We start from the raw sequence: 21,487 nt of genomic DNA, 5'->3' as shown, positions 1-21,487 counted from the left end.
GACAGGAAAAAAATATTGGATGGGCTCAGTTAAAAATATTTTAGTTTATGTCAGTTTGGGAAATATCACAGTTTATCTATAATGCTTTGTAGAGTGTCACTCTCATACCTCAGTCAGTCTCCCTGCCACAAATTACAGTTTTGCAAAACCTGCCTCTGATAGAGGACTTGAGATAGTGGGTCACTTACATAGAGTTCACTTTCTGGTTCTTAAAATTTCCAGTTTTACTTGGTGTATTTTAACCCTGGAAAAGTTCAGTTATTTTTAAATAGCTGTCAAATGCTTCAAGCCCTTCACCTAACTGTTTATACTGGTAATAGAAGCATTTTCTGCTGTACATTAATTTGGTGTGTTTGGCATTGTTTTTAACTAGTCACTGAATTTTTTTTCTTCACTATTATGTTATTGCCTGTATTGTGGTTGAGGGTTTTTTATCCTTATTAGAAAGCAGTGTTTTCAGTATTGACAATTATCTTATATGACACTGTTGACTGTTTTCTAGAAAAATTCTGAATTCTAAATCGCTGACCATTCTAAGAGTAGCCAGTAAAATTATCAGTTTGCCCAGGTTTTCTGTTCTGCTCTAGGCATCTAGTAATCACTAGTTGAGTCTTTGATCTCAGTATGAGGTAGGATGGAAATCAATGATCATGTTTCCAAGTTTATATATTGAATTTACTATAGTATATTATGAGATGCATTTTACATTTCAGTTTTACTGTATGACAAAGAAAAAGTTTTAGGATATCTTTGACAGATTAGCATATCAGTGTGTTTGTTTTTACTTGTTTCACTATCTGCAAAACTCCAAAAGACTTCTGCTGCACTGGAATTTTGGAAAACCCAGCAGATCACAAAAACTGTAACTCCTGGAGTTTTCTTAAACCTTTTAGTACTTTTGCAAAAGTACATTTTTATGAAGCAAGTTGATTTAATATGCACTGACTTTTGTACAGTAAATTTTTAATGAAGTGGCTATTTTTGCTTGAGCTTAGCAGAAGGTCAGTTGTAAAGAAAGTCTATGAATCTCTTCAGTCATATCCACTGTAATGGCCTCATGTATTACTGATATGCTGATGAAATCTAACAAGTTGACCAAGAGAGCTGGGAAATCACAGCAGATACTACAGCAGATATTACAAGCCATCATTATAGCTACTAGGAACAGTGATAGAGGGGAAGTCACCAAAAATCTTTTATATAGTCAAATATGCGTATTACAGAAAAAAATACTTGTTTTGGTAGAACATAACTTTGGTACGGAGGCTTAGAGGATTTCCGCCATTCTGAGATATTGTAATTTAGGGTGTAGTAGAAATAATCCATCCTGATTTGCATTTCTGGGAGGCAATTTACACTTCCAATAAATCTGGAAACTCTTTGGATCCAAATGTTATGTCTAAGAGTTACAGGCTGCTGATAACAGAGAGGGGAGAGGAAGTCAGCCTCGTTTTTTTCCTGTCATCCAATAGAAAGGTTCTATTCACACATATGCCTCTTTGTTCCTCAAAGTTGTTGAGTGAAGAGGCAACATCTCTCTTTTCTGCTTTTGTGTCATATTAATATATTGTTCAATTTTCCCTGAACTGTAGAGGTAGTGTTTTGTTTCAGTGCTTGTTTTTAAATCCTCTTCTCTAGCTTTTGTCCTGGCAAAGGTGTGGGCCTTGTACAGGTGGTGGAATTAAATTCCCTTCATGGTTTTACTGAACTTTGTTTTCTGAAGTAATTTCTAAAAATACTTTCCAAGAATAGATCAAGGAAGTTGGATAAGAATATTCTATTCTCCTCTGCCTTTGTTGCGAGCTGGTTTTTATTGAGCTGGTTTTATTAACTCTCTGCATATTCATGTCTTCAGATACAATAATTTCACAATTTTATCTGGCATAAAAGTATTATTTGCAGGTGTCCTTTAAATTATAAATCAAAATTAATGTGATAGAAACATGTGTAAGTGCCATTTGAACAATATTAACAGAAAACTTGAAGCTGAACATACGAATTTGTACCTCAAAATGGACCTATACTGTGCACGTCTTAGTTTTGGCTTGATCATCTCAAAGTACAGTAATTTCACAATTATAAGCTGCACCATTTTTGCTAAGATTTTGGTGCGAACCCGGAAGTGCGGCTTATAATCAGGTGCAGCTTGTAGATGGACTAAGAACGAAAAGTTACTGTTTTAGTTTGGAGGACAGGTGTCTGCTGAGAAAGGCAGGAGCTTCTCTTTGAAATGGAGAATGTAAACCCCCTCCCTTTTTTGAAATCAAGGGGCTTTCAGGCAAAAATATGGGACTTAGGAATAACAGTTCTTTACTAGGGCGATTAAAATAGAAATACGGTACTACAAAGAAACAAACTCTAAACCTTGACAAAGTCAGAGTACAACCTGACACCCTGTCAGGCAGGGTGTTGGTAGCAGTCCCATTAAATGGTGGTTGCAGTCCTCTTGCAGTGACAGATGTGATTCAGTTGGAGCAGTGCTCCTGTACAAGGTGCAGTTTCCCTCCGGAGATCCAGTGGTGATGTGAAGAAATCCGGTTTTCCTCTGGAGTCCAGTGGAGAAAGGGGCTACCTTAGTGTCCCAAAAGCTCTGTTTTATCTTGGTAAGAAGTGTTGGACTCTTCTCCCTGGCTGGAGCGACTTGCAATGGGATGAAGTAATTTTATCAGTCACACAGTGGGAGTCAATGGGCCATTAGCAGAAAATGACTTGCTGGAGGAAGGATGGGTTGTGAAAAGATAAAGAACAATGCCCCACCTGGTTTCAGTGGATGACCCATTAGCAGAGTATCTCCCGTGGAGATAAAGATCACTGCCCCCACCCTCAACAGATGGTGATAGAATAGATACCTTTTATCACACTCTGTATTGTAACCCAAGACAGTTGCTGACACCTGGACGTGCGTCTTATAATCAGGTGTGGCTTATAATCGTGAAATTACTGTAATTGCTGAGTTTTCTTCAGTTTTCTCAAAACAAGTAACTTAAAAGGCGCTTTTTTTTTAGAATTCTTCCTTGACATGACTGTTCTTGTATCAGCCATCTTATATGTAGCATGCCTTGTATATTCTGTTTTATACTTGCTCATTCTTAAAACTTCTCTTTCAAGTTATTTCTTATTCAGAATGGTGAACATTAGGACATTACAATGTTCAGCAACTCATTTTCTTTTTATACTTTTCAGAAGAAATATTCATGCTTCTTTAATTTTATTAAACATTGTCTTGTGATCATACAGTAAGCTGTTAAAATAGTCTGTAAGACTTCAAGTGCAGTGACAAGTGACTGTACCAAGTTAATGGTAAAGCTAACATATTTTATAGTATTTTATAAATGATTGAATATTCACAGTATGCAAATTAATTGTTGCAGGAAAAAAATCAATTTTTAAAATCCACCTTGAGAGGCAAACAGTAAGGGACATATGACCTGTTCAATTGAAGTTTGCTTCAAGGTATTTAAGGTATTTAATTTGTGGTTTTGGGTTTTTTTCCATTGTATCCCAAAGCTTCAGTTTTTACTTTTGTAATACTAGAATTAGATTTAATTCACTGTTACAGTACATGAATTAAAGATACCTTTTTACTTTGAAGTACAACAAATCCTGTTTTCTAAGTGCTCTTAGATCAGCGGGAGGAACTTACATTGCAACTAATGAGCTTACAGATATGACAGTTCCTGAAGATTTATATAATTAAAGCTGTCTTTTCTTTTAAATATAATGACTTTCATGCTTTTCTGTTAGTATTCCAGACAATAGATATTTTCAGTACAATTCAGTAATTCAGTAATTTACTAATTCAGTACAATTTACAAATTTCTTATTTTATACTATTATAAAGATTTATATTGCGTTTGTGCAGACTGATGTTTTACTTGATTGACTCTAATTTACACCGACCTTACAGGTAACAGTGTATCAAATCTTTCATATTGTTATAACACTATAAATCTGTAGATTTTCCTTGCTCTAAAAGACATTAACTCATCACAGCTTTACAAGTAACGTATCCACTTTCTCCTTTTTGAAATTTCATTTGGTTTTTTGATAGATAATTAATTTCACTTTAAAAAAAATAGCTAAGACTCAAATTCAAAATGTGAAGTTTAGACTATATTAATGAAAAATGGGACACCCCCACCTATAAAATTAAAAAATATTAGGGCAGTATGAGAGCAAAATAGTAATATGTATGCCATAAGAATTCTATATGTCATAAGGAAAGGGTGTTCTTATTAGAGGATTTCTAAGTTAACAACACATCTCTCATTACTTTTAAATATATTTATGCTATACATAAATATATTTTGATTTGGGTCACAAATTCACTCTTATTCTCAGGCCATCAGGGTTATATACTCTGTAGGGCAAAAATGTGGATATCTGCTGAAATACAAAAAATGTCAAATGGTCTACGCAGAAATCAATTGCAAGAGGACCCTTAAAATTGTGGAAAAGGCAATAAAAAAAAAAAAGCTGAAATGCGCTGTGCAGATGTATAGACCCCTGAAGGTGAGAAAGCTAAATTTTAGGAAGGTGCTGCAAGTGCATTTAGATGTACATGTAGACTTGTGTATCTTGCTGGCTATATACCTCAGCGAGTTAGATCTTAGAATGACAATATTGGGTAAAAGACTGATTAATGTGGCCCCCTGTAAAGTTGGTTTTTTTTTTTAACTCTGCTAGACTGATTTTCATTGGCAGGCATTCTGTGCTAATAGTTCATTCTGAATCATTATTAACACTCTCACTGCATATTCAAAACAGTTAGTTATTAACAATCATACCCTAAATTATCTGCAAGTATTCAACACACGGCAGTCAGCTCAGCACTTTGTGATCCCTAAAGAAGCAGGTGGTGAGGCTCAAGAGCTCTTCAGCAAGGGAAGCTGCAGCTGATACAAGGGTCTTCTTTCTGTTCCCCCCTCTGAATTTAATTTCTTCTTTTATAAGATGGTTTTGTCTCTTGACAGATCTTGGTCTACCACTGTGCCATATCATTGTGTGCAGTGCGGCACTGAGGGACCTTGAACCCTGTGCTCGGGGCTGCTGCCATATCCTGTTGCTTGACCATTTTTTCCTGCTTGCCTTAGCAGCCGTTTCGTTCAGTAGCAGCTCAGTGATGAATGACTGACAATCAGTGAATTGTCGTCCAGGTGTTTCTCTTTTCAACTGTTTCCCATATTTACAATTTCTGAACTTAAACTGTACATTATAAAAAGAGATGTGGTGTCAGACTGCATTTCTCCCAGGAGGCTCTTGAAGTTTATAACGAGTCCAGCAGGCCAGGGTTCTTGTGGATGTAGTATAGGGTATCATTGCTGTAAGATCTGATGATAGTAATATTATTATAATATTATTACTGGTGAACTGGGTACAAAAATGCTTCCACATCATTTACCAATTGCACTACATTAGAGTGCTAAAATTTGAATTCAAAATGGGAGACAAAAATCTTGCTTAGCTGCATTTTTTATTGTGTGCAACCAAAGTTTACTCTGGCTACAGACTGGAAAGTCTAAATCATAAAGAACCAGTGGCATTGTCAAGGTTTGGGGGAAAAAAATCTCAAAAGGAATGTTGTATGAAGCTTAGGTACACACACACACACAAAGAAAAAAAGGAAGAATGAAGGTAAGAAAGCCAGAAAATGGCTGTAGAGACAAGGGAAATAATTATTTTGGTAGAAAAAAACCTGTAAATGCTGTATTTTCAGTACCATGTGACACTGAGTATATCCAGGTAGATTTTTATGCTGTTAATGGATATTTCAGACCTTTGCTGATGTTTACAGAAACACTCAATACTTTTCCTCTGCAATATTTCTTTCTTGGTGCTCCAAAGACACCTGAAAATATGGGTGAGTTTTTTCTTGTTGGTTATTGGGCTTTTTTTGGCTATGTTTTGTCATTTACCTTTACTTTAAAATGCCATTTTTATAACATGATGGCAATTTTAGAGAATTATTCATTAGACTCAGTCAGTCCAGTGTGATTTTCAAATGGAAAAACTAATAGTATATGTCCAGAATTTTTTTAATAATATAGTATAATTTTTTGTATCAGGCTAGAGGTCAGCTTATCACTGTCACTCTCTCAGAATAAAGGGGCCATAATAGCACAAGGAAAGCAAAATACCTGTAGGCAAGAGGAAGAACATCATGATTAGGAGATGGGAACATCCAAGTAAATTGTCATAGAGAGTGGGCACATAAGATGTCAGAAATATCAACAGATGGAAAAAGTAACAAAAGGTTTGCATCAATAAAAGTGGGAGAGCATGCAAGTATTGCTTCACTTTGGAGAATTATTTCAGTATTTAAGATAAAAACAGGTATAGTTTCAAAGCTAGCTTAAATATTGCTTTATTTTTAAGCAAGAATAATAATGTGGGGATGGGAGAGAGGGAAGTAAAAATTCTCCACAGAATTTTTTGTAAGAAAAAAATCAGAGTTTTATATTCTGCATCCTGAGATAACTGAGATAAAACTAGAATTGTACTAAGTGCATTTTTTACCAAGTTTTACTGTGGCTATAGTAATACTGTGCTACTACAGAATATTCAAGAAACTGAAAAAAGACTGATTTGAGCACTTTCATGTCTCTTTGTCTGACTTTATTGATATGAAGGTTTATAGAGGAAAGAATAATCCTACACAGAGAGAGGTAAATGAGAGTAGCACAAAATAAAAAATAATTTATTTGTAGTTTTGGTTATTTTTTTTCAATCCCATAAAATCTATGTTGACTAGTAGATCACTTAATATTATGTGCAATGGGAGTGTATTCATTAGAATAAAAAGTAGAAGAAAGAAAATACTGTCTTAAAAGGAACATAGTAAAAAAAAAAGAAAAAAGTGGTATTTACCAATGAGCATGTCTGACATAGGGTTAGATAGTTTGCCAGATGAGAGGGGTATTGTACTGTTGTCGCTGAGTGACCCTGAGGAAGCAGAATAAAAGAAAATCAATAGCATGTAGTACAAGATCATGCATCTTGATACTGTAATAAGGGCTTTGGTCAAGAAAAAAAAAGGATATTTTATTGTAAGTTAATCAGATAAGATATTCCCAGAATAACTGGAGAAATTGTAATGCAAAAATTAAAGGGCTGATGAGTCATCACCTGAAACACTGTGCAGAAATATTTGAAAACAGAAGCAGGTGAAGATGCTTCCAGAATAATTGTGGTATTAGAAAATCAGATTCAGAAGAGGAAGCCCTAAGAACGAAGTTGTTTTAACCATGGAAAGCAGATGGTGGGAAATCTAATTATTGTTTATAAAAATAGCAGGAGCCATTCTAGAAGAGGGCTGTGACAGCTTAGAGGTTATGAGCGGGTGTAAGAAGGGGATTGTTTAGGCACACATGCATTGCATTCAGAAAACAACTTGGCTTTGTGGGCTCACTGACATTCAAAACCCTAGGGTTTCACATTGTTTTTTAACAAGCTTATGAGTTGTGTACTTCAGTTTGGCTTGGGTTTATTTCTGAATCATTACAGGATTAGGAGTTAAAGTTAAGGAGGTTTTTTTCCATTTTTGGCTCTTCTTCTGTCCCTTCAGATTTTATACCATGTCTTTCAGAGGCACACAAGGAAAGGTTGGCAATTATTTTATATTATCTTTTTTGGAAGAGCTGGTTAGATTTGAAGGTTAGGGGCTTTTTTCTTTCTTTTTTAAATCTGTTTTCACTAAATTGAAAGCTGCAAAGACAATAGTAACATATTGTGAACTAACCTTTGTTTGAGACTATCATCAGAAATATAGTCTTAAAGGAAAATACATCTAATAATTATACACTGCTGAAATGAAAGGCATGATGAAATCTTAAGTTCAAGAACAACCTAAGATAATGACAGAGGGGAAAAACCTCTTCAGGACATAACAGAGATAGAAAAATTCTTGATCAAATATGCAAATGTTCAATGTCAAAAAATCTGAAGTACTAGAGTGAAAAACTGGCTTTGCTGGAAGCAAGAGCTTGAAAATCTCTTCTATAGAACCTGCTAATCAGCTCTGGGCACTGAGTTATTTTGCTGGGTTTCTTGTCTGGGCAAAAGAGTATAGGTGTTACTCAGTTGCTACCTGCAATTAGTGTAGAGGATGTTTTGGTGTTTGTATTGTTTTTAAATCAATGCTTCTTGCCAACTCTCATAATTTTGACATTATGTACTATATGTATATGTCACATTAATTTATACTATGAACTCTTTATGCAAGATAAACTGTGAAGAGTCCAATCGTTAGTTAGATTAGGCAGGAATTGTTTTATTCTGAGTTTCTTAGCCTTTCAGTGAGTTAAAATGTTGTGTGCCTAACCCTCAGATGCTTCTTATGACAGCAGAAGAATGACTTTCTCTTAAAATCAGGTTTTTTTTCTGGGGCTAGTGAAGACTGAAAGATGTCTTAGTCAACATGGTCAGCATCTCGTTTTAGCTATGCTCCTCAAACAAAGCAGTTTTTAAACTGCTGAAGCCAACTGACCTAACTGGGGATGATTTTGGCTTACCTATTGCTGAGTCAAAATGTGCAAATCTAACTTAGGCTTGGGAAACTATTTTTTGAGTAACCAGAGTCTTTTAAAATGGTGATTATAAAACAATTTATCATTATAAATTATAATTATTATTGCCATGGATAATTTTATAGTTGTCACAACCTTTCTGCTGTGAATGGGGTTGTAGTTGCTATGCAACATTTTACTAATTTGGGAGACTCTGTCAGGCTTTTATGAGGGAAGGATGTGTTTATTCTATGTATTTTATGTTTTCTCTCACATAACTATTTGGTGAATGAAATTACGGATCCACTACAGGTGCTAGTAACATCACAGGGGCACAGACTTTCTGCTAGGAATTTTTTTTTTTTTGAGATGAAGATGAAGGTAATTATACCTTTAGAGATATTTACAGTATATTATGAATGAAATAAATAATTAAAAAGAAGAAAAAAGGTCATTAGATTAGAATTCACAGTACCTTCTTACATCTTTATATGTTGCTCCTATCAAACTTAAATAAATGTTGATTTTATAAATAATCAAAAATAAATTTTAACCAATGGCAATAATACAGATCTAAGCTAGAATGCATGCTACCTATCCTCAGATTACTCTGGTCATCTTGATATTTCAATCAACTATTTGCAGATCAGACTTTCAACTGTACATACATTGGTTCAAGTGGATGAAAGTTGTATCTCTCTTTTCCTTGCAAAGAAAATTTACACTTTTTCTTCATCCTTCTATGAATTCCTGATGTTTCAGCTCTACTCCTTTCTTTTTCCTAAGTCCCTGTGTTGCCTTTTCGTAACCTCTCAAATGCTTGGCAAGCAGTTTTGCTCCAACAAGTTCTGTGGTGCTTTTTACCGTACACAGTGAACTAGAGAATTTTAAACCAGAGAACTGAGGTTGGATTTCAAGCAGAGGTGTTTAATAGCCCCATTTTCTGTATTTGCGAATCTTATTTACTTCATGATTTTTCATAAAAATGTTTGCATTTTCTTTTTTAACAGAATGAGATGGAGAAAAGCTTTGTGGTTCTCAGAATATCTTGTAAACTAGTCCTTTGATTAATCAGAAGACACAGACTGGCATACGTATATCTCAGGTCACTTAAAACAGAGCGTTAATTACAATGCAAAACCTTGGGCATAAAAACAAATGAAAATATAACATTCAAACAACATCAATCCAGTGAGAATAAGGAATCTGCATAAGTGAGGGGAGCTGAACATTGTAGAGTGACCTCCTCATCTTGCATTGTAATTTGTTCAGTGTGCTTTTATTTCAGAATTAACAGTGTAGTATGTTGACTTGGGTAAGATTTTAACTCTGGCATTTTGAAAACAATGGGTTTTGTTTACTGTGTTAACAGAATGAATGTTCTGTATTTTAGTCTCAGCAGAAAACCTGGAGAAGAGCCTCAAGCATATGGAGAGACAGCTTCAACAGCTTGAGAAGGATTTGAAGACTTTTCCAGTTCCTGAAGATAAGCATGATAAGTTTGTAGCAAAAATGTCAATATCCTTAAAAGCACTCTTAAAAAAACAAAGCAAATTAAAAATCCCCAAGTAATGTAACTGCATTGCTTTGAGTTTTAAATATCTTTGCGTAACTACTGTCTAGTTTGTAGCATGTATTTTTGAAAAATATAACTTGTTTTTCCTCTCAAAAACTATATACATGAGCAGTCCAATTAAAGGATTCCTCTGAAGTGGAATGAACAAGGAAAAAAATGCTTACTATTGGCTTCTACATTGTATGTGAGTTTCTTAACTTAGTGAAAAGAAGTTATAATAGGAATGTTAAGCACTCTGTTACATGGTGGCTTTATGTCAGTCTCTTAGAAAAATATGTCTGTCACCCTGTGTTTCTTTGTTTTCCATTGTGTGCATTACCATTGTGAATTTTTTTGTACATGCAACTAGAGAACCAGAAAGTTTCTACTATTTCAGAAATGAGATTCATAGCCCAGGAAAACTATTTTCTGGTGTTATTTTTGCCAAAATTCTATTTCTCACTATTTATTCCAAATCATACAGCCAATTTCACTGCCTATCTTTCATAAAAACACTTTGTGACATGAAGATAATTAATTAAACTGGAAACAAAAACATTCTTTCACTGAAACCTCTCTAGCAAATGTTGGCTGTACATGCTTGGCACCAAGACTAATCTGGAAGCAGAAATATGAGCAGATAGGTTTAAATTTGCTCTGCAGGCATGGTTAGGTTGTTACCTAGCTGGGAGACTACTTTGTTATGTACAAAGGCTGGGGGATTCAGCACACAGTCCTCTTGATTCATCTCATCCTCTTTCACGAACCATGGCATGGCAAGTGACCCTGAAACCAAGTGTGTGAACTGGTTCTTCCTGTGTGAGAGCCAGTTTTCTCTTCATTAGATGCACTGCAACCCAAGTGTTCGCATCTTATAGCTTCGGGCTTCTCTGACTACTGTGGGTTATCTTAACCTCCCAGTGTCGTTACTAATCTTTTGTAAGGTTGCGTATTTTTTTCTTGAGCTTGTTCTGTTTATTGGTAGTGGTGATGCCTTTTTTTTTCCCAACTCAATGTGTTTTTGGGAGATAAGTTGCAGCCCACCAGCATGGTGTCTCTACAGTATGAAACATAAGTTTGTTCCTGAAGAAACTGACAGTATAATAGGAGAACTAGGAGATGGGTCCTGAAGGCAAGAGATTTAATATTACCAGGAAGTTAGAGGAAAATATATCCATGACAACTTTTGGAGAATATTGCTAGAACTTACAAAATCTGTGCTTTGTTTGCAAAATTATATGTAGTCTAGGAAGTTAGGAATGGGAAACACTTGTTAAAAAATCTAAACTATGAAAAAGACAGACCCTTCTTTATCTATTAGAATGAAATAGGCTATTTCAGTTGGAAGAGACCTACAACAAGCATCTAATTCAAAATAGTCATGATGCAGGCTTTCCAGATACCCTCAAATTTTTTGTATTTTTTAGCTAAGGACTAGATTTTGAAGGAACAGATAGTACACAGCTTTCCTTGGATATGTAGCTAAGATAAGAACTAAACTAGGAAAATTCAGTTGAGAATGAGTGAATCCTCCCAAAAATCTAAGAAGGAGAGCAAGAGAAAACTGGATAAATAAAGGTGTAATTTATGTACCTTATATGCTAATAGCAAACATCTAAAATCCAAAAATTATTAATGTAGGATGCCTCATTTCCCTTTGTGTTACTGACATTTTGGGTCTTTATGAAACTTTATGAATGGAATACTGTGATACAAACTTATATATTGTATTTAAGACAGAGTAAGTAGGCAGACCTAGTCAATAAGTAGCATAAATTTTTTCAGGGATTGAAATTCCACCCCATACATGAAGACCATTAGAGCATTTTACTGATCACTTAAAAAGGATAGTGATCATTTTAGGAAATGCAAAGGAGGATCTACACTTCGTCTTTTTCAGGCATCTCAAAGGCTCTAATCCTACCAGAGAAGACATGGATTATCAATGTCTGTCAATAAGATAAATCATAGCCATAAAATTAAATATGTTCTTTACATCAGTTTTCTCTAAGGAGAACTTCAGTTGACCCTACTGTGTACAGTAAATTCACGAATACAAGCCGCACTGAGTATAAGCCGCATCTCTGGGCGTTGGCAAACATTTCGGTTTTTGTCCATAAATAAGCCGCACCCGAATATAAGCCACTCTGTCGTTCGCAGCGAGGACCCGCGTGCAACAAAGTTGCCAATTAGTAACAGAACCGCGGGAGGGCGGGGTTTACTGGCTGAGCTAAGGCTGTGCAGGCTCAGCCCACTAGGGGCTGCTGACGGGGCCAAGTGGCCCAGCCCGGCGCTGCCGCTCGGGGCCAACCGCCGCCGCTGCCACTGGACTCGGGGCCGGCCGCCGCCGCTGCCACTGGGCTCGGCACCGCCCGCCGCCGCTGCCACAGGGTTCGGCGCTGCCCACCGCTTGGGGCCGGCCGCCGCCGCTGCCACTGGGCTTGGGGCCGGCCACCGCTGCTGCCACTGGGCTCGGCGCTGCCCGCCGCTCAGGGCCGGCCGCTGCTACCACTGGGCTTGGTCAACCTGTGTCGGCGCTGCCCCGCGGTGGCAGGCAGGGATGGAGCTTTCCCGCACCCATGGCGCCACCGGCGGGCAGGGACGGAGCTTTCCCGCGCCCGTGGCGCCGGCGGCGGGGGGGATGGAGCACCCCGCCTCCTCCCCGAGCCGCGGCAATGGCTGCGCGGGGCTCCCGTCAGCTCCCCGAGCCATGGCAATGGTGACGCGGGCTTCCCCCCCCTCCCCGGGCCGCGGCAATGGCGGCGCGGGCTTCCCCCCCCTCCCTGGGCCGCGGCAGAGGAGGGATGAGAGCTCTCCCGCCTCTCTCCCCGCCCCCCGTGCTGCCTGCAGGGAGCCAGGGCAACAGAGTAACACTGTAACAATCGCGGAATGCCGGCTTTTACTGGCAGGTGCTTGGCTCGGCGCCCTGGCTGGCACATCTGGGATTGTAAATGTCAGAAAATTATTCACATATTAGCCACCCCCGACTATTAGCCGCACTTCTGGATTTCCACCAAAATTTTTGTCAAATTGCTGCGACTTGTATTCGTGAAATTACTGTAATATTTTTAAATGGAAGGATGATATTAAATGAAAGACTCATTAGAATTCTTTTTCTTAATATAAAATAAATGGCAGTAAATCCCTAGAAGTAAACAGTGGTCACAAAACACGTGAAAAAAAATCAAAATTAACTTGAATATAAACTTAATGGACTGCAGATTCTTACATGAACTAAGCTAGCTGAAGGCACAGAGGAATCATACAACTGAGGAATCGTAGAATAATTTGGGTTGGAAGGAATCTCAAGGATCATCTGTTTTCAACCCCTCTGCTATATGCAGGAACACCTTTCACTAAACCAGATCAAAGCTGAAAAAAAGCGCACAAGTTTTTTAGAAGAGCTACAAGGAGGATCTGGAAATCAGATTTCTCTACCAAGAAAACTGGTGAAGACTAAATACAAAATGAGCATGTATTAATTAGAGATAAAAAGTGATGGAAGAGAGTAATTGTGTGTTTTGTAAAGAGAAACCATACTTTGCAGGTCTATTGCTGCATGGTAAGACCATAACTGAATTTTCATCCATGTGTCAACAAGGTGTTTTAACATAGACTTATAAAGAAAGAAATTTCTTACATTAAAAAGTGGTTTGGTTACTTTTTTTTCTGGATTAATATCTTTGAAAAAAATCCTCACGTCAAAGGGAGATACTGGCAGATGCTGACAAAGCAGCAAGAGAACTTCAGTGATTAAAGACTATTAGATCTGAAGGAGAAGCATTGTATTAGAACCATTGGGAACAAATCCAGTTGAGAACAAGCAGAAAACATAAACAACAAGCTATTATAAAAATCAACAATACACTTACATCATCAGTTCTTCCATTACCCCATCTCTAAAAGTGTAGCGTATATCCACTGATGTGGCAGAGAATGGTGGCAATAAGCAGCAACTGGCAATAGGTTATGTAGAAGGAATGTTTTAATAGAGTAATATTCTGATGGTGAAAAGTCAAAAAGTTAAGAAAATACAGTAAAAATACTTGTAATTTTGTGTCCCATACAGAAGGAAGGAGAGGAATATATTCTTTGTGTCTTTAAATAATTGTGGGTTCATCCCATGTGAAAATCTGTCCAACAGGTTAAAACATACTAACATGAATGTTTTCATGGACAATGGACAATTAAACTGAAAATGTGAATGTGAAAATGTGAATTAATTTCATATAAGGCTTAGATAGGTGACTAAAGATTGTATGTCAGGAATTATGAAACAGTGTAGCCCAGAGGCAGCTTTAGCTCAGAAGAATGACTAACATACAGACTGCTAGAAACTGATTACTACATCACTTGAAATTATCATACTATATTTGCCAAGTTTCCTTTCCTCGTTTTCCCTAATTGTTGGGTATTGACTACTGTCAGAAACAGGCAAAATAAATGTTTGGTTTTACTTAGAATAAATCAGTACAAGGTAAAACCAACAGTTAAGATCTGATTAGTGACCTGAGACCTTATACTGAAGTCAATACTACACATTTTATTTAACAGTAAATGGAGGTGAGTAGAGGGAAAGGAAGAGAGATGTAAAGCAGGAGATAGTCCCCACACGTGGATCCAGCGGTATGCTGTTAGTCTTTCTTCACCTTGGGTTTTTTGTGGTGGTGTGTCTTGAGGTGGTTCAACACTTAAAATTATTTTACTATTTATCCATTTTAGCAAACAAATTAATTACAGTAATTTCACAACTATAAGGTGCACCCTTTTGACTAAAATTTTTCCCCAAACCCGGAAGTGCATCTTATAGTCCAGTGTGCCTTATATGATGGACAAAGTTGCGACATTTGCCACCCCGGAAGTGAGAGCCGCAAGGGGGGGCGGTGCCATGGGAGCGCCGAGTAGCAATGTGGGGGGCAGCCACGGGCAGCCCCAGGCACCGGGAGCAACGCGGGCAGGAAGGCGGAGGGGGGCCCCGGGTGGCCCCAGGCACAGGGAACAGCACGGGCAGGGAGGCAGGGGGCGACCCTGGGCGGCCCCAGGCACCGGGAGCAGTGCGGGCAGGGAGGCGTTACTACTTTTTTACTTTGTTGTGCGCAGCGGTCTGAGCTGAGGAGCCACGACCCGATAGGGCCCAGCGGGGCCGCGGTGCTGGGGGCAACGGGGCGGCAGCTGATAGGGGCAGGCGGGACCGCGGTGCGCCGAGCTGAGCGAGGGACGGGCAGCAGGGCGGCTGGGCTGCCAAGCCCAGTGAGGGGCAGGTGGCATGGCAACAGCGCCGAACTGAGTGAGGGAACGGCACGGCGGCTCCCCAGAGCCACAAGGGGGAACAGCACCGTGGCAACACGGAGCCACAAGGGGAAGGCGGCCCCGTGGCTGCGCTGAGCTATGCCAGCCGGCACTGGGGGCGGGCGGGAGTGCCAGGGCCCACTGCACGGGGAGGGCGCCTGGGGCTGCCTTTGAAAGCCTATGCCGATCTGTGAAAAATGTTTCCAAATTGAGCCCCTGCCGATAAACTCCATGATCGTGGGTTTCTGTTACTAATTCGTTACTTTGTTGTGTGCGGCATGGATCTTCACGGCAAAGAAAAAAAGGTGCACCTTATAGTCTGGTGCGCCTTATATGATCTACAAAGTTGCGAAGTTTGCCGTCTCCCGGGGGGGTGTGCCTTATAGTCCAGTGCGCCTTATGGTCCTGAAGTTACTGTAATGTTCATTGGCTACACAGTTCTCTTACTGCTAATACTGTACTCAGTCTTTCACTTTGTTTGAGTCAGTGGGTTTCTTGGTTCAGTGGGTTGTGATCTTCTCCGGCCAGAGTTACCTTCTACCCAACTGGACCTAATTTCAGCACAGTTGCTAAGTTGGCTTTCCTTATGGACCACAAATTCTGTATTCTTTGTGTCCATTTTCAACGATCTATTCTTCTCCTCCAGTTTTGTTACTTTCCCCTAGGTCTGAGATAACACCTGGACAATAGTACCACCTTTATCTTATCTTGAGTTCCTGTCACTGTGCCCTGATTTATAGTCCCTAGGAGGCATATTTAGGGAGGGGCATCTTCTGTGGTCACAATTGCCCATCTATCCCATAACTTGGGGTGATCTTCATTTGGCCAGTGATATTTGTATTTGTGGTTGCTTCTTTACAGTTTGCCACAATGGGAGTTGTTGTCTGAATGCTTTAACCAGCATGTGCTACCCAGATCTCACCTCTGCCAGGTTAGAAACATCCTGTCACTCCCTTCTGTGCTTATCTCATGGCAGTGTCCTTCTGTGGCCTAAAGAGTGTTTGAGACAGACAGCTGTGCTTTTTAGGTCCTTACACCTGCCATACTATGTATTTCATTGTATTAGACTATTCAAATATAATATTTTGAACAGTAAATATTATGAACAAAAGTAGTTTATCCTCACCTACTACCTGACCTAGCAGACTGACAGCAATTTCTAAACATCATAGTTGCATATGGTTTCTAGTCATGTCTGTGAACATACTAATTAAAGCAGCTCACTTTTAGAAAAATAGGAACTTCAATAAATTACGAAGCAGAAAAGGTTTGATGTAAAGGTTAGATAATCTTGCACAGCATGCTGAAACCTTACTTTTATTCCTATGACAAGGAAATCTGAATGGTGATGGTGTCTTGAAAAGCATGTGGCTCATAAAAAGAAACCAGCAGGAAGTCTTTAAAAGGAAGGATAGTGCTTTGTAGAAAATAATTTTTCATCCTGAATACAATTAAGCTCCATGGACAAGCAGGCCATTACATCCTGTCGCTAAATATCACAACCCAAAGCCCCCTAATGAACTGATTAGCATTCTTGTTTCTTTAGGAAGTCAGAGTCATTCACAGTTGGTTCACTCTCTTATTGACAAAGTCTGTAATTATGAATATTTCTCCTATATATTAGATTGTGTTAATTTGTGAACCATCATGTGTACACTAGCTGAAAAGAAATAGTTATTATCACAATTCTTCTGTTTCCTTTAATTAGGCAAGTCAAAGAATATTGAATTGATATTGATCTAACGTATTAAATCCATCGAGTGAAATGTTCCATATAAAGCACAGTGAAAAAAATACACTTATACTTTCAAAATAAAAATTTAGTGGGTTTATGGAGAGTATTTAAATTGCATATTAAAAGTTTAATTAAGTGATTTAGTCAACATGCTCTTTATCGTACAGCTCCCATCTTCTGATTTTCCAAGCAGCAGCTGAGAAAGTTGAGTTTACTGATAGAAGTAGTGTTGATGGTGTTCTTTTACAGAAACTTATGGAACTAATATTTGAGAGACAATCAGTTTATTGCTGTCTTTCAACTAGGAAAAAAGTCCTTTCTTTTGATCAATTAGCTGTTCCTTTACCATTTAATTTGATTTGTTGACATTGCAGAGAGGGGAGGAAGAAACAGCACTTAAATGAGTCAGAGCCTTCACTACCAAATGAGGTAGAAGAAACCCATTTCAACAGCAGGGAAGGGACTACTTGTGCCTCCAAACTGTTGGTTACTTAATTGACCTCATAGTTTGAAGTTCCCCGTGTGCAACATAAACTGAATCTGTAAGATGTCCTTGCATCCTAAAGACTTTGCAGACCTGAGCTTTTCAGGTAAAAAAAGGTTGTGTGTTGCTCTTTGGTAGAGGGTCAAGGTGTTAACTATGTGGACTGGTAACAGGTAATGAGACAGGTCTTTGGCAACCAATGTAAATTTAAGTCTCTAATTCTTTTAATATCTGGTCTGGACTTAAGGCATGTATTATAGCTAGCACTGGTTTTAATTGTAATACATGATGCATACACAGTGGATGCAGCAGCTTTGTGTGATACAAATACCTGCCAATTTGTTTCAGTATTATAACATAGAGGTAAGTAGGAGTGTATCAAAGAAAATGTATTATTTGACAAGTACTCTTCAGAAGGTACTAATTTAAAAATCTAAACATTTCTATGTGTTTCTTGAACTATTGTATTCAAATGTGGAATTTCTCTGTTTAACCTTGGTGTATGTATATCAAACAGAGTCTCTCTGACATGTATTTTTCAAACAATTGCAATTATTCTCCCAAAATATGGGAAATCCTTAGCAGAGACATAAGCATTCACACCACTTGCTTTTAGTTGAAAATCATTTGTTGAAATGGTTTGGAGTGACCTCAAAGTCTTTTTGCATCAGTCTTCAAGTTTGGTGGAAATTGTTGTCATCTAGTATAGTGGCCATCTCAGTTCCCTTTTGAAGATTCTGTTAGGATACAAGTGGGGAATATTGGGGTCTATTAAGGAAGTGTTTGGTAGAGATTAATGTTTTTCATTATCTTTTCTAGGGTAACAACTACTTTTACTTGGCTTGATATGCTGCACTATATTAGTATTTTATATACCGCAATGTATTTAAACGAGTATAAACTTCAGACAAGCAGTTCACTGTTGTGAAAAGAGTTACCAGAATATGCAAGACCAAACATACAGCAGTTAGAAATTTTTCAACAGTTCTTGTCTCAGCAGTGCAGTGGTGTCCTGTTATATTAATTAGCAGAATGATCTGTAGTCCAGTGATTCCAAAAAGGCAGTCCATGAAGAAAAGCTACTTCAGAAAAAAGTTAACAAATAATGAACTTCTTAATTTTGTTTTCTTCCCACCTATGTTGCAGCTCAGCTGTACTTCTGTTTTCATTCATCCAAAACTGATGAATTGTGTAGTTGATAATGCGTATGTATCAACCCGTTCTTAATAATTTCAGTTGGGATTGCTGTACTCAGTAGTATTCCCTGTTGTTTCCAGTTTAGCTAGAGTTGGCTAACAAAAGCCATATTTAAGGAAAAAAGGAAGAGGAGTTATTAAAAGTACTTAAATTGAAGCACAGTCTCAGTAGAATGCCAAGAGCTTAGGGGCATCCTGTAATGCACCAGATGGAAAATAAAAATCTAAGGCTTCATCGTGTCTGGCATTGAAATACCAAATAGCAAAACATCTTGTCAGAATACTGTATTTTGTGTTTAAAAATATACATCAGATATTCAAGGGCAGTCAGTTTTCAACAGTATAAAATTAACCAACTTATATGGACTCTATTAACATAACTGTAATTTTAGCTGTGTCTCGAAGAATATCACAGAAGTTTTCTCTCACCTCTCCCACTCCTCAGGTCTTCTTTTTCAGGATATTTTCTAGAATTTATGAGATGAAGTCCATATTTTACTGATAATTTCATCCTTTTTTTTTTTTCTTCCTAGAAAACTAAAAATACTGGAATGTTTAATATCTGGAATTTATATAGAGAGACAGCAAAACTAATTTATTTAATTTTCCTTTACTCTTCACTCAGTGGAAATAAGCACCCTCTATAGCACAAAACTATATTCTTTCATAAGATCTGTTAATAGTCAAAGAATCACAAATAACGTTTCCTTACTTTCAGGATGAAAATTAAACCAGATGTAGGAGTTCTTTTTCTAGTTTCACTCTTTTTTGTTCTTTTGGTTTGTTTGTGCTTTTGTGAACTGATGACATTTCTTTTGATGGTCCTAGCTTGTGTTTTGTCATGTCTTGTTTCTCATAATCCTTTTTTATATAGTCCTTGGGCAGCATTTATAGACAAACCTCTCATCAACTTTTTTTGCTTTCCTATCAATAGTTTTTTAAGAGTTTTAATAATTTTTAAGAATCTCAGGTATAAATATCAGTTTCCTGTGCGCTATGCTCATCTTGGGAGCTGAGTAAAGGAGATTCAAATTGATGTAGAAGAAAAGAAGGCTGGCAGCATCAGTTCTCTTTGAGCTGTTGCCAACCAGCCAGCACAGGCAGTCTGAAGCTGCTTAGGAGCTGCATCTTGTGAAAGTACTAAAAACATGAAAAGAAGCTCGTACTGGCAAAAGAGCCAAGTTGAGAAAGTCTAAAATTAGGTGGTTGAGAGGTGATGGAAGACGTATGTTTTTAAATTGTTGAAATCTTGACTTTAGTTAGTCCTTTTTCATAAGGCTGTCATAGAGGAGGCTGTTCTGCACTTATAGAATCAGCTAGTAGCCATTAGTGACTAATTAGAAAATTGTGAAAGTGCATTATTTCTCCCTCTCTGAACATATCTGAGATTGTTATTGTGTGAATTTCTGCCCTGGATTCTAAATCACACAGAAAACCCCATGAACTTCTTGTCAAAGCAACCTTAACAAAACAGAAGGACATTTAACAGTGCAAATGTAATGGATTTCATCTTCTAAACAAAACTTAAAAAGGAGTGCATTTCAAAAAACCTGAAGAGTAAAAACAGTCATCCAACTGTAAAATGTTAGTATATTCTGGTCACTAGTGGAGTTCCCTAGAGCTCAGTATTGAGACCGGTCCTGTTCAACATCTTTATTGATGATCTGTATGACATAATTGAGTTCACTCTCAAGCAAGTTTGCTAAAAATGCCAAGTTGGGTGGGAGTGTTGATCTGCTGCAGGTAGAAAGGCTCTGCAGAGAGATCTATGCAGCCTGGGACAATGGACTGAGGCAAGTGGTATGAGATTCATTAAGAAGAAATGCCACGTTCTGTGCTATTCTTTTTGTCTAGATTTTCATGCTCTTGATTAAAAATTCTGTTTCTCATAAAGTGATCATAGTGTATTTAATCTGTAGTAGAAACTGTACAGACACAGTAAATTCTCTTTTGCAGTAGTTGAGGTGGGCGATTGAGAGTAAAGATAAAATTGCTATTTCTTGTCTTTCATAGCATTTACTACAGCAGGAAAATAATGGAACATAAATATTTGTTTATCTACAATTCCATTAAAGTACGCATTTCCTAAAGCTGCCTAACATAAGGAAATGTATATGTAGAATATTTTGTCTTTGAGCTTCTTTGGCAAAGTACATTATTGGAAGTCCTGAATAAACATAGTGGGTTTTATTTTATGTGGAATATTTTGATGCTATTTATAAATTGTGTATCTTTTATACAAGTAGTTTTATTTTCTTCACCTCTAATTTGGCTTCTAGTTGTATTGACATTGCAAATAGCCTTAGAAAAAACATAAATACCTGATGAAGCCTTCAGGAATAGAAATAAACGCATTACTGTTACAATGAACTTTTTTATCTTTCATGATGTTTACTTTTAATACTGTTTATCAATATTTCTATTTTTAATCTAATTTTAGTAGGAGCTGTACTATTTATTGATAAAGTATTCAGGTTAATTACTGGTATCTGTACCTAAATTCCATGCAAATTGTCATTTATATACCTAAGCATTTAACTTCAATAAGGAGACGGTGGTACTAAATGAACTACGAGGGTGCTTGAAGTTAGATTAGTTATAGACATTTCATTTCCATTTCATTTTATTTCATTTCATAAGAAATTATGTAGTAATTGAATAATCTTTAAATCTAAAGTGGTTGAGATATTTTGATGAAAGTCCCTGAATTTATTCAAAGGCCTA

At 37.6% G+C, this 21,487-nt stretch overlaps 1 protein-coding gene across 1 annotated transcript in view; it reads left to right on the top strand.

The window, feature by feature from the left end:
- Positions 1–21,487, top strand: part of DIAPH3 (diaphanous related formin 3) — a 201,019-nt gene that overhangs the window by 90,163 nt on the left and 89,369 nt on the right. Inside the window, exon 21 of the mRNA XM_033053447.1 lies at positions 9,898–10,022. Within this exon, the coding sequence (XP_032909338.1) occupies positions 9,898–10,022 (125 nt within the window). The remainder of the gene's footprint in view (positions 1–9,897; positions 10,023–21,487) is intronic.

Source organism: Catharus ustulatus, chromosome 2, assembly GCF_009819885.2.
Source record: "Catharus ustulatus isolate bCatUst1 chromosome 2, bCatUst1.pri.v2, whole genome shotgun sequence".
Lineage (NCBI taxonomy): Eukaryota > Metazoa > Chordata > Aves > Passeriformes > Turdidae > Catharus > Catharus ustulatus.
The sequence above is the reverse complement of the archived record's forward strand: the minus strand, read 5'-3'. Positions and strand labels throughout refer to the sequence as shown.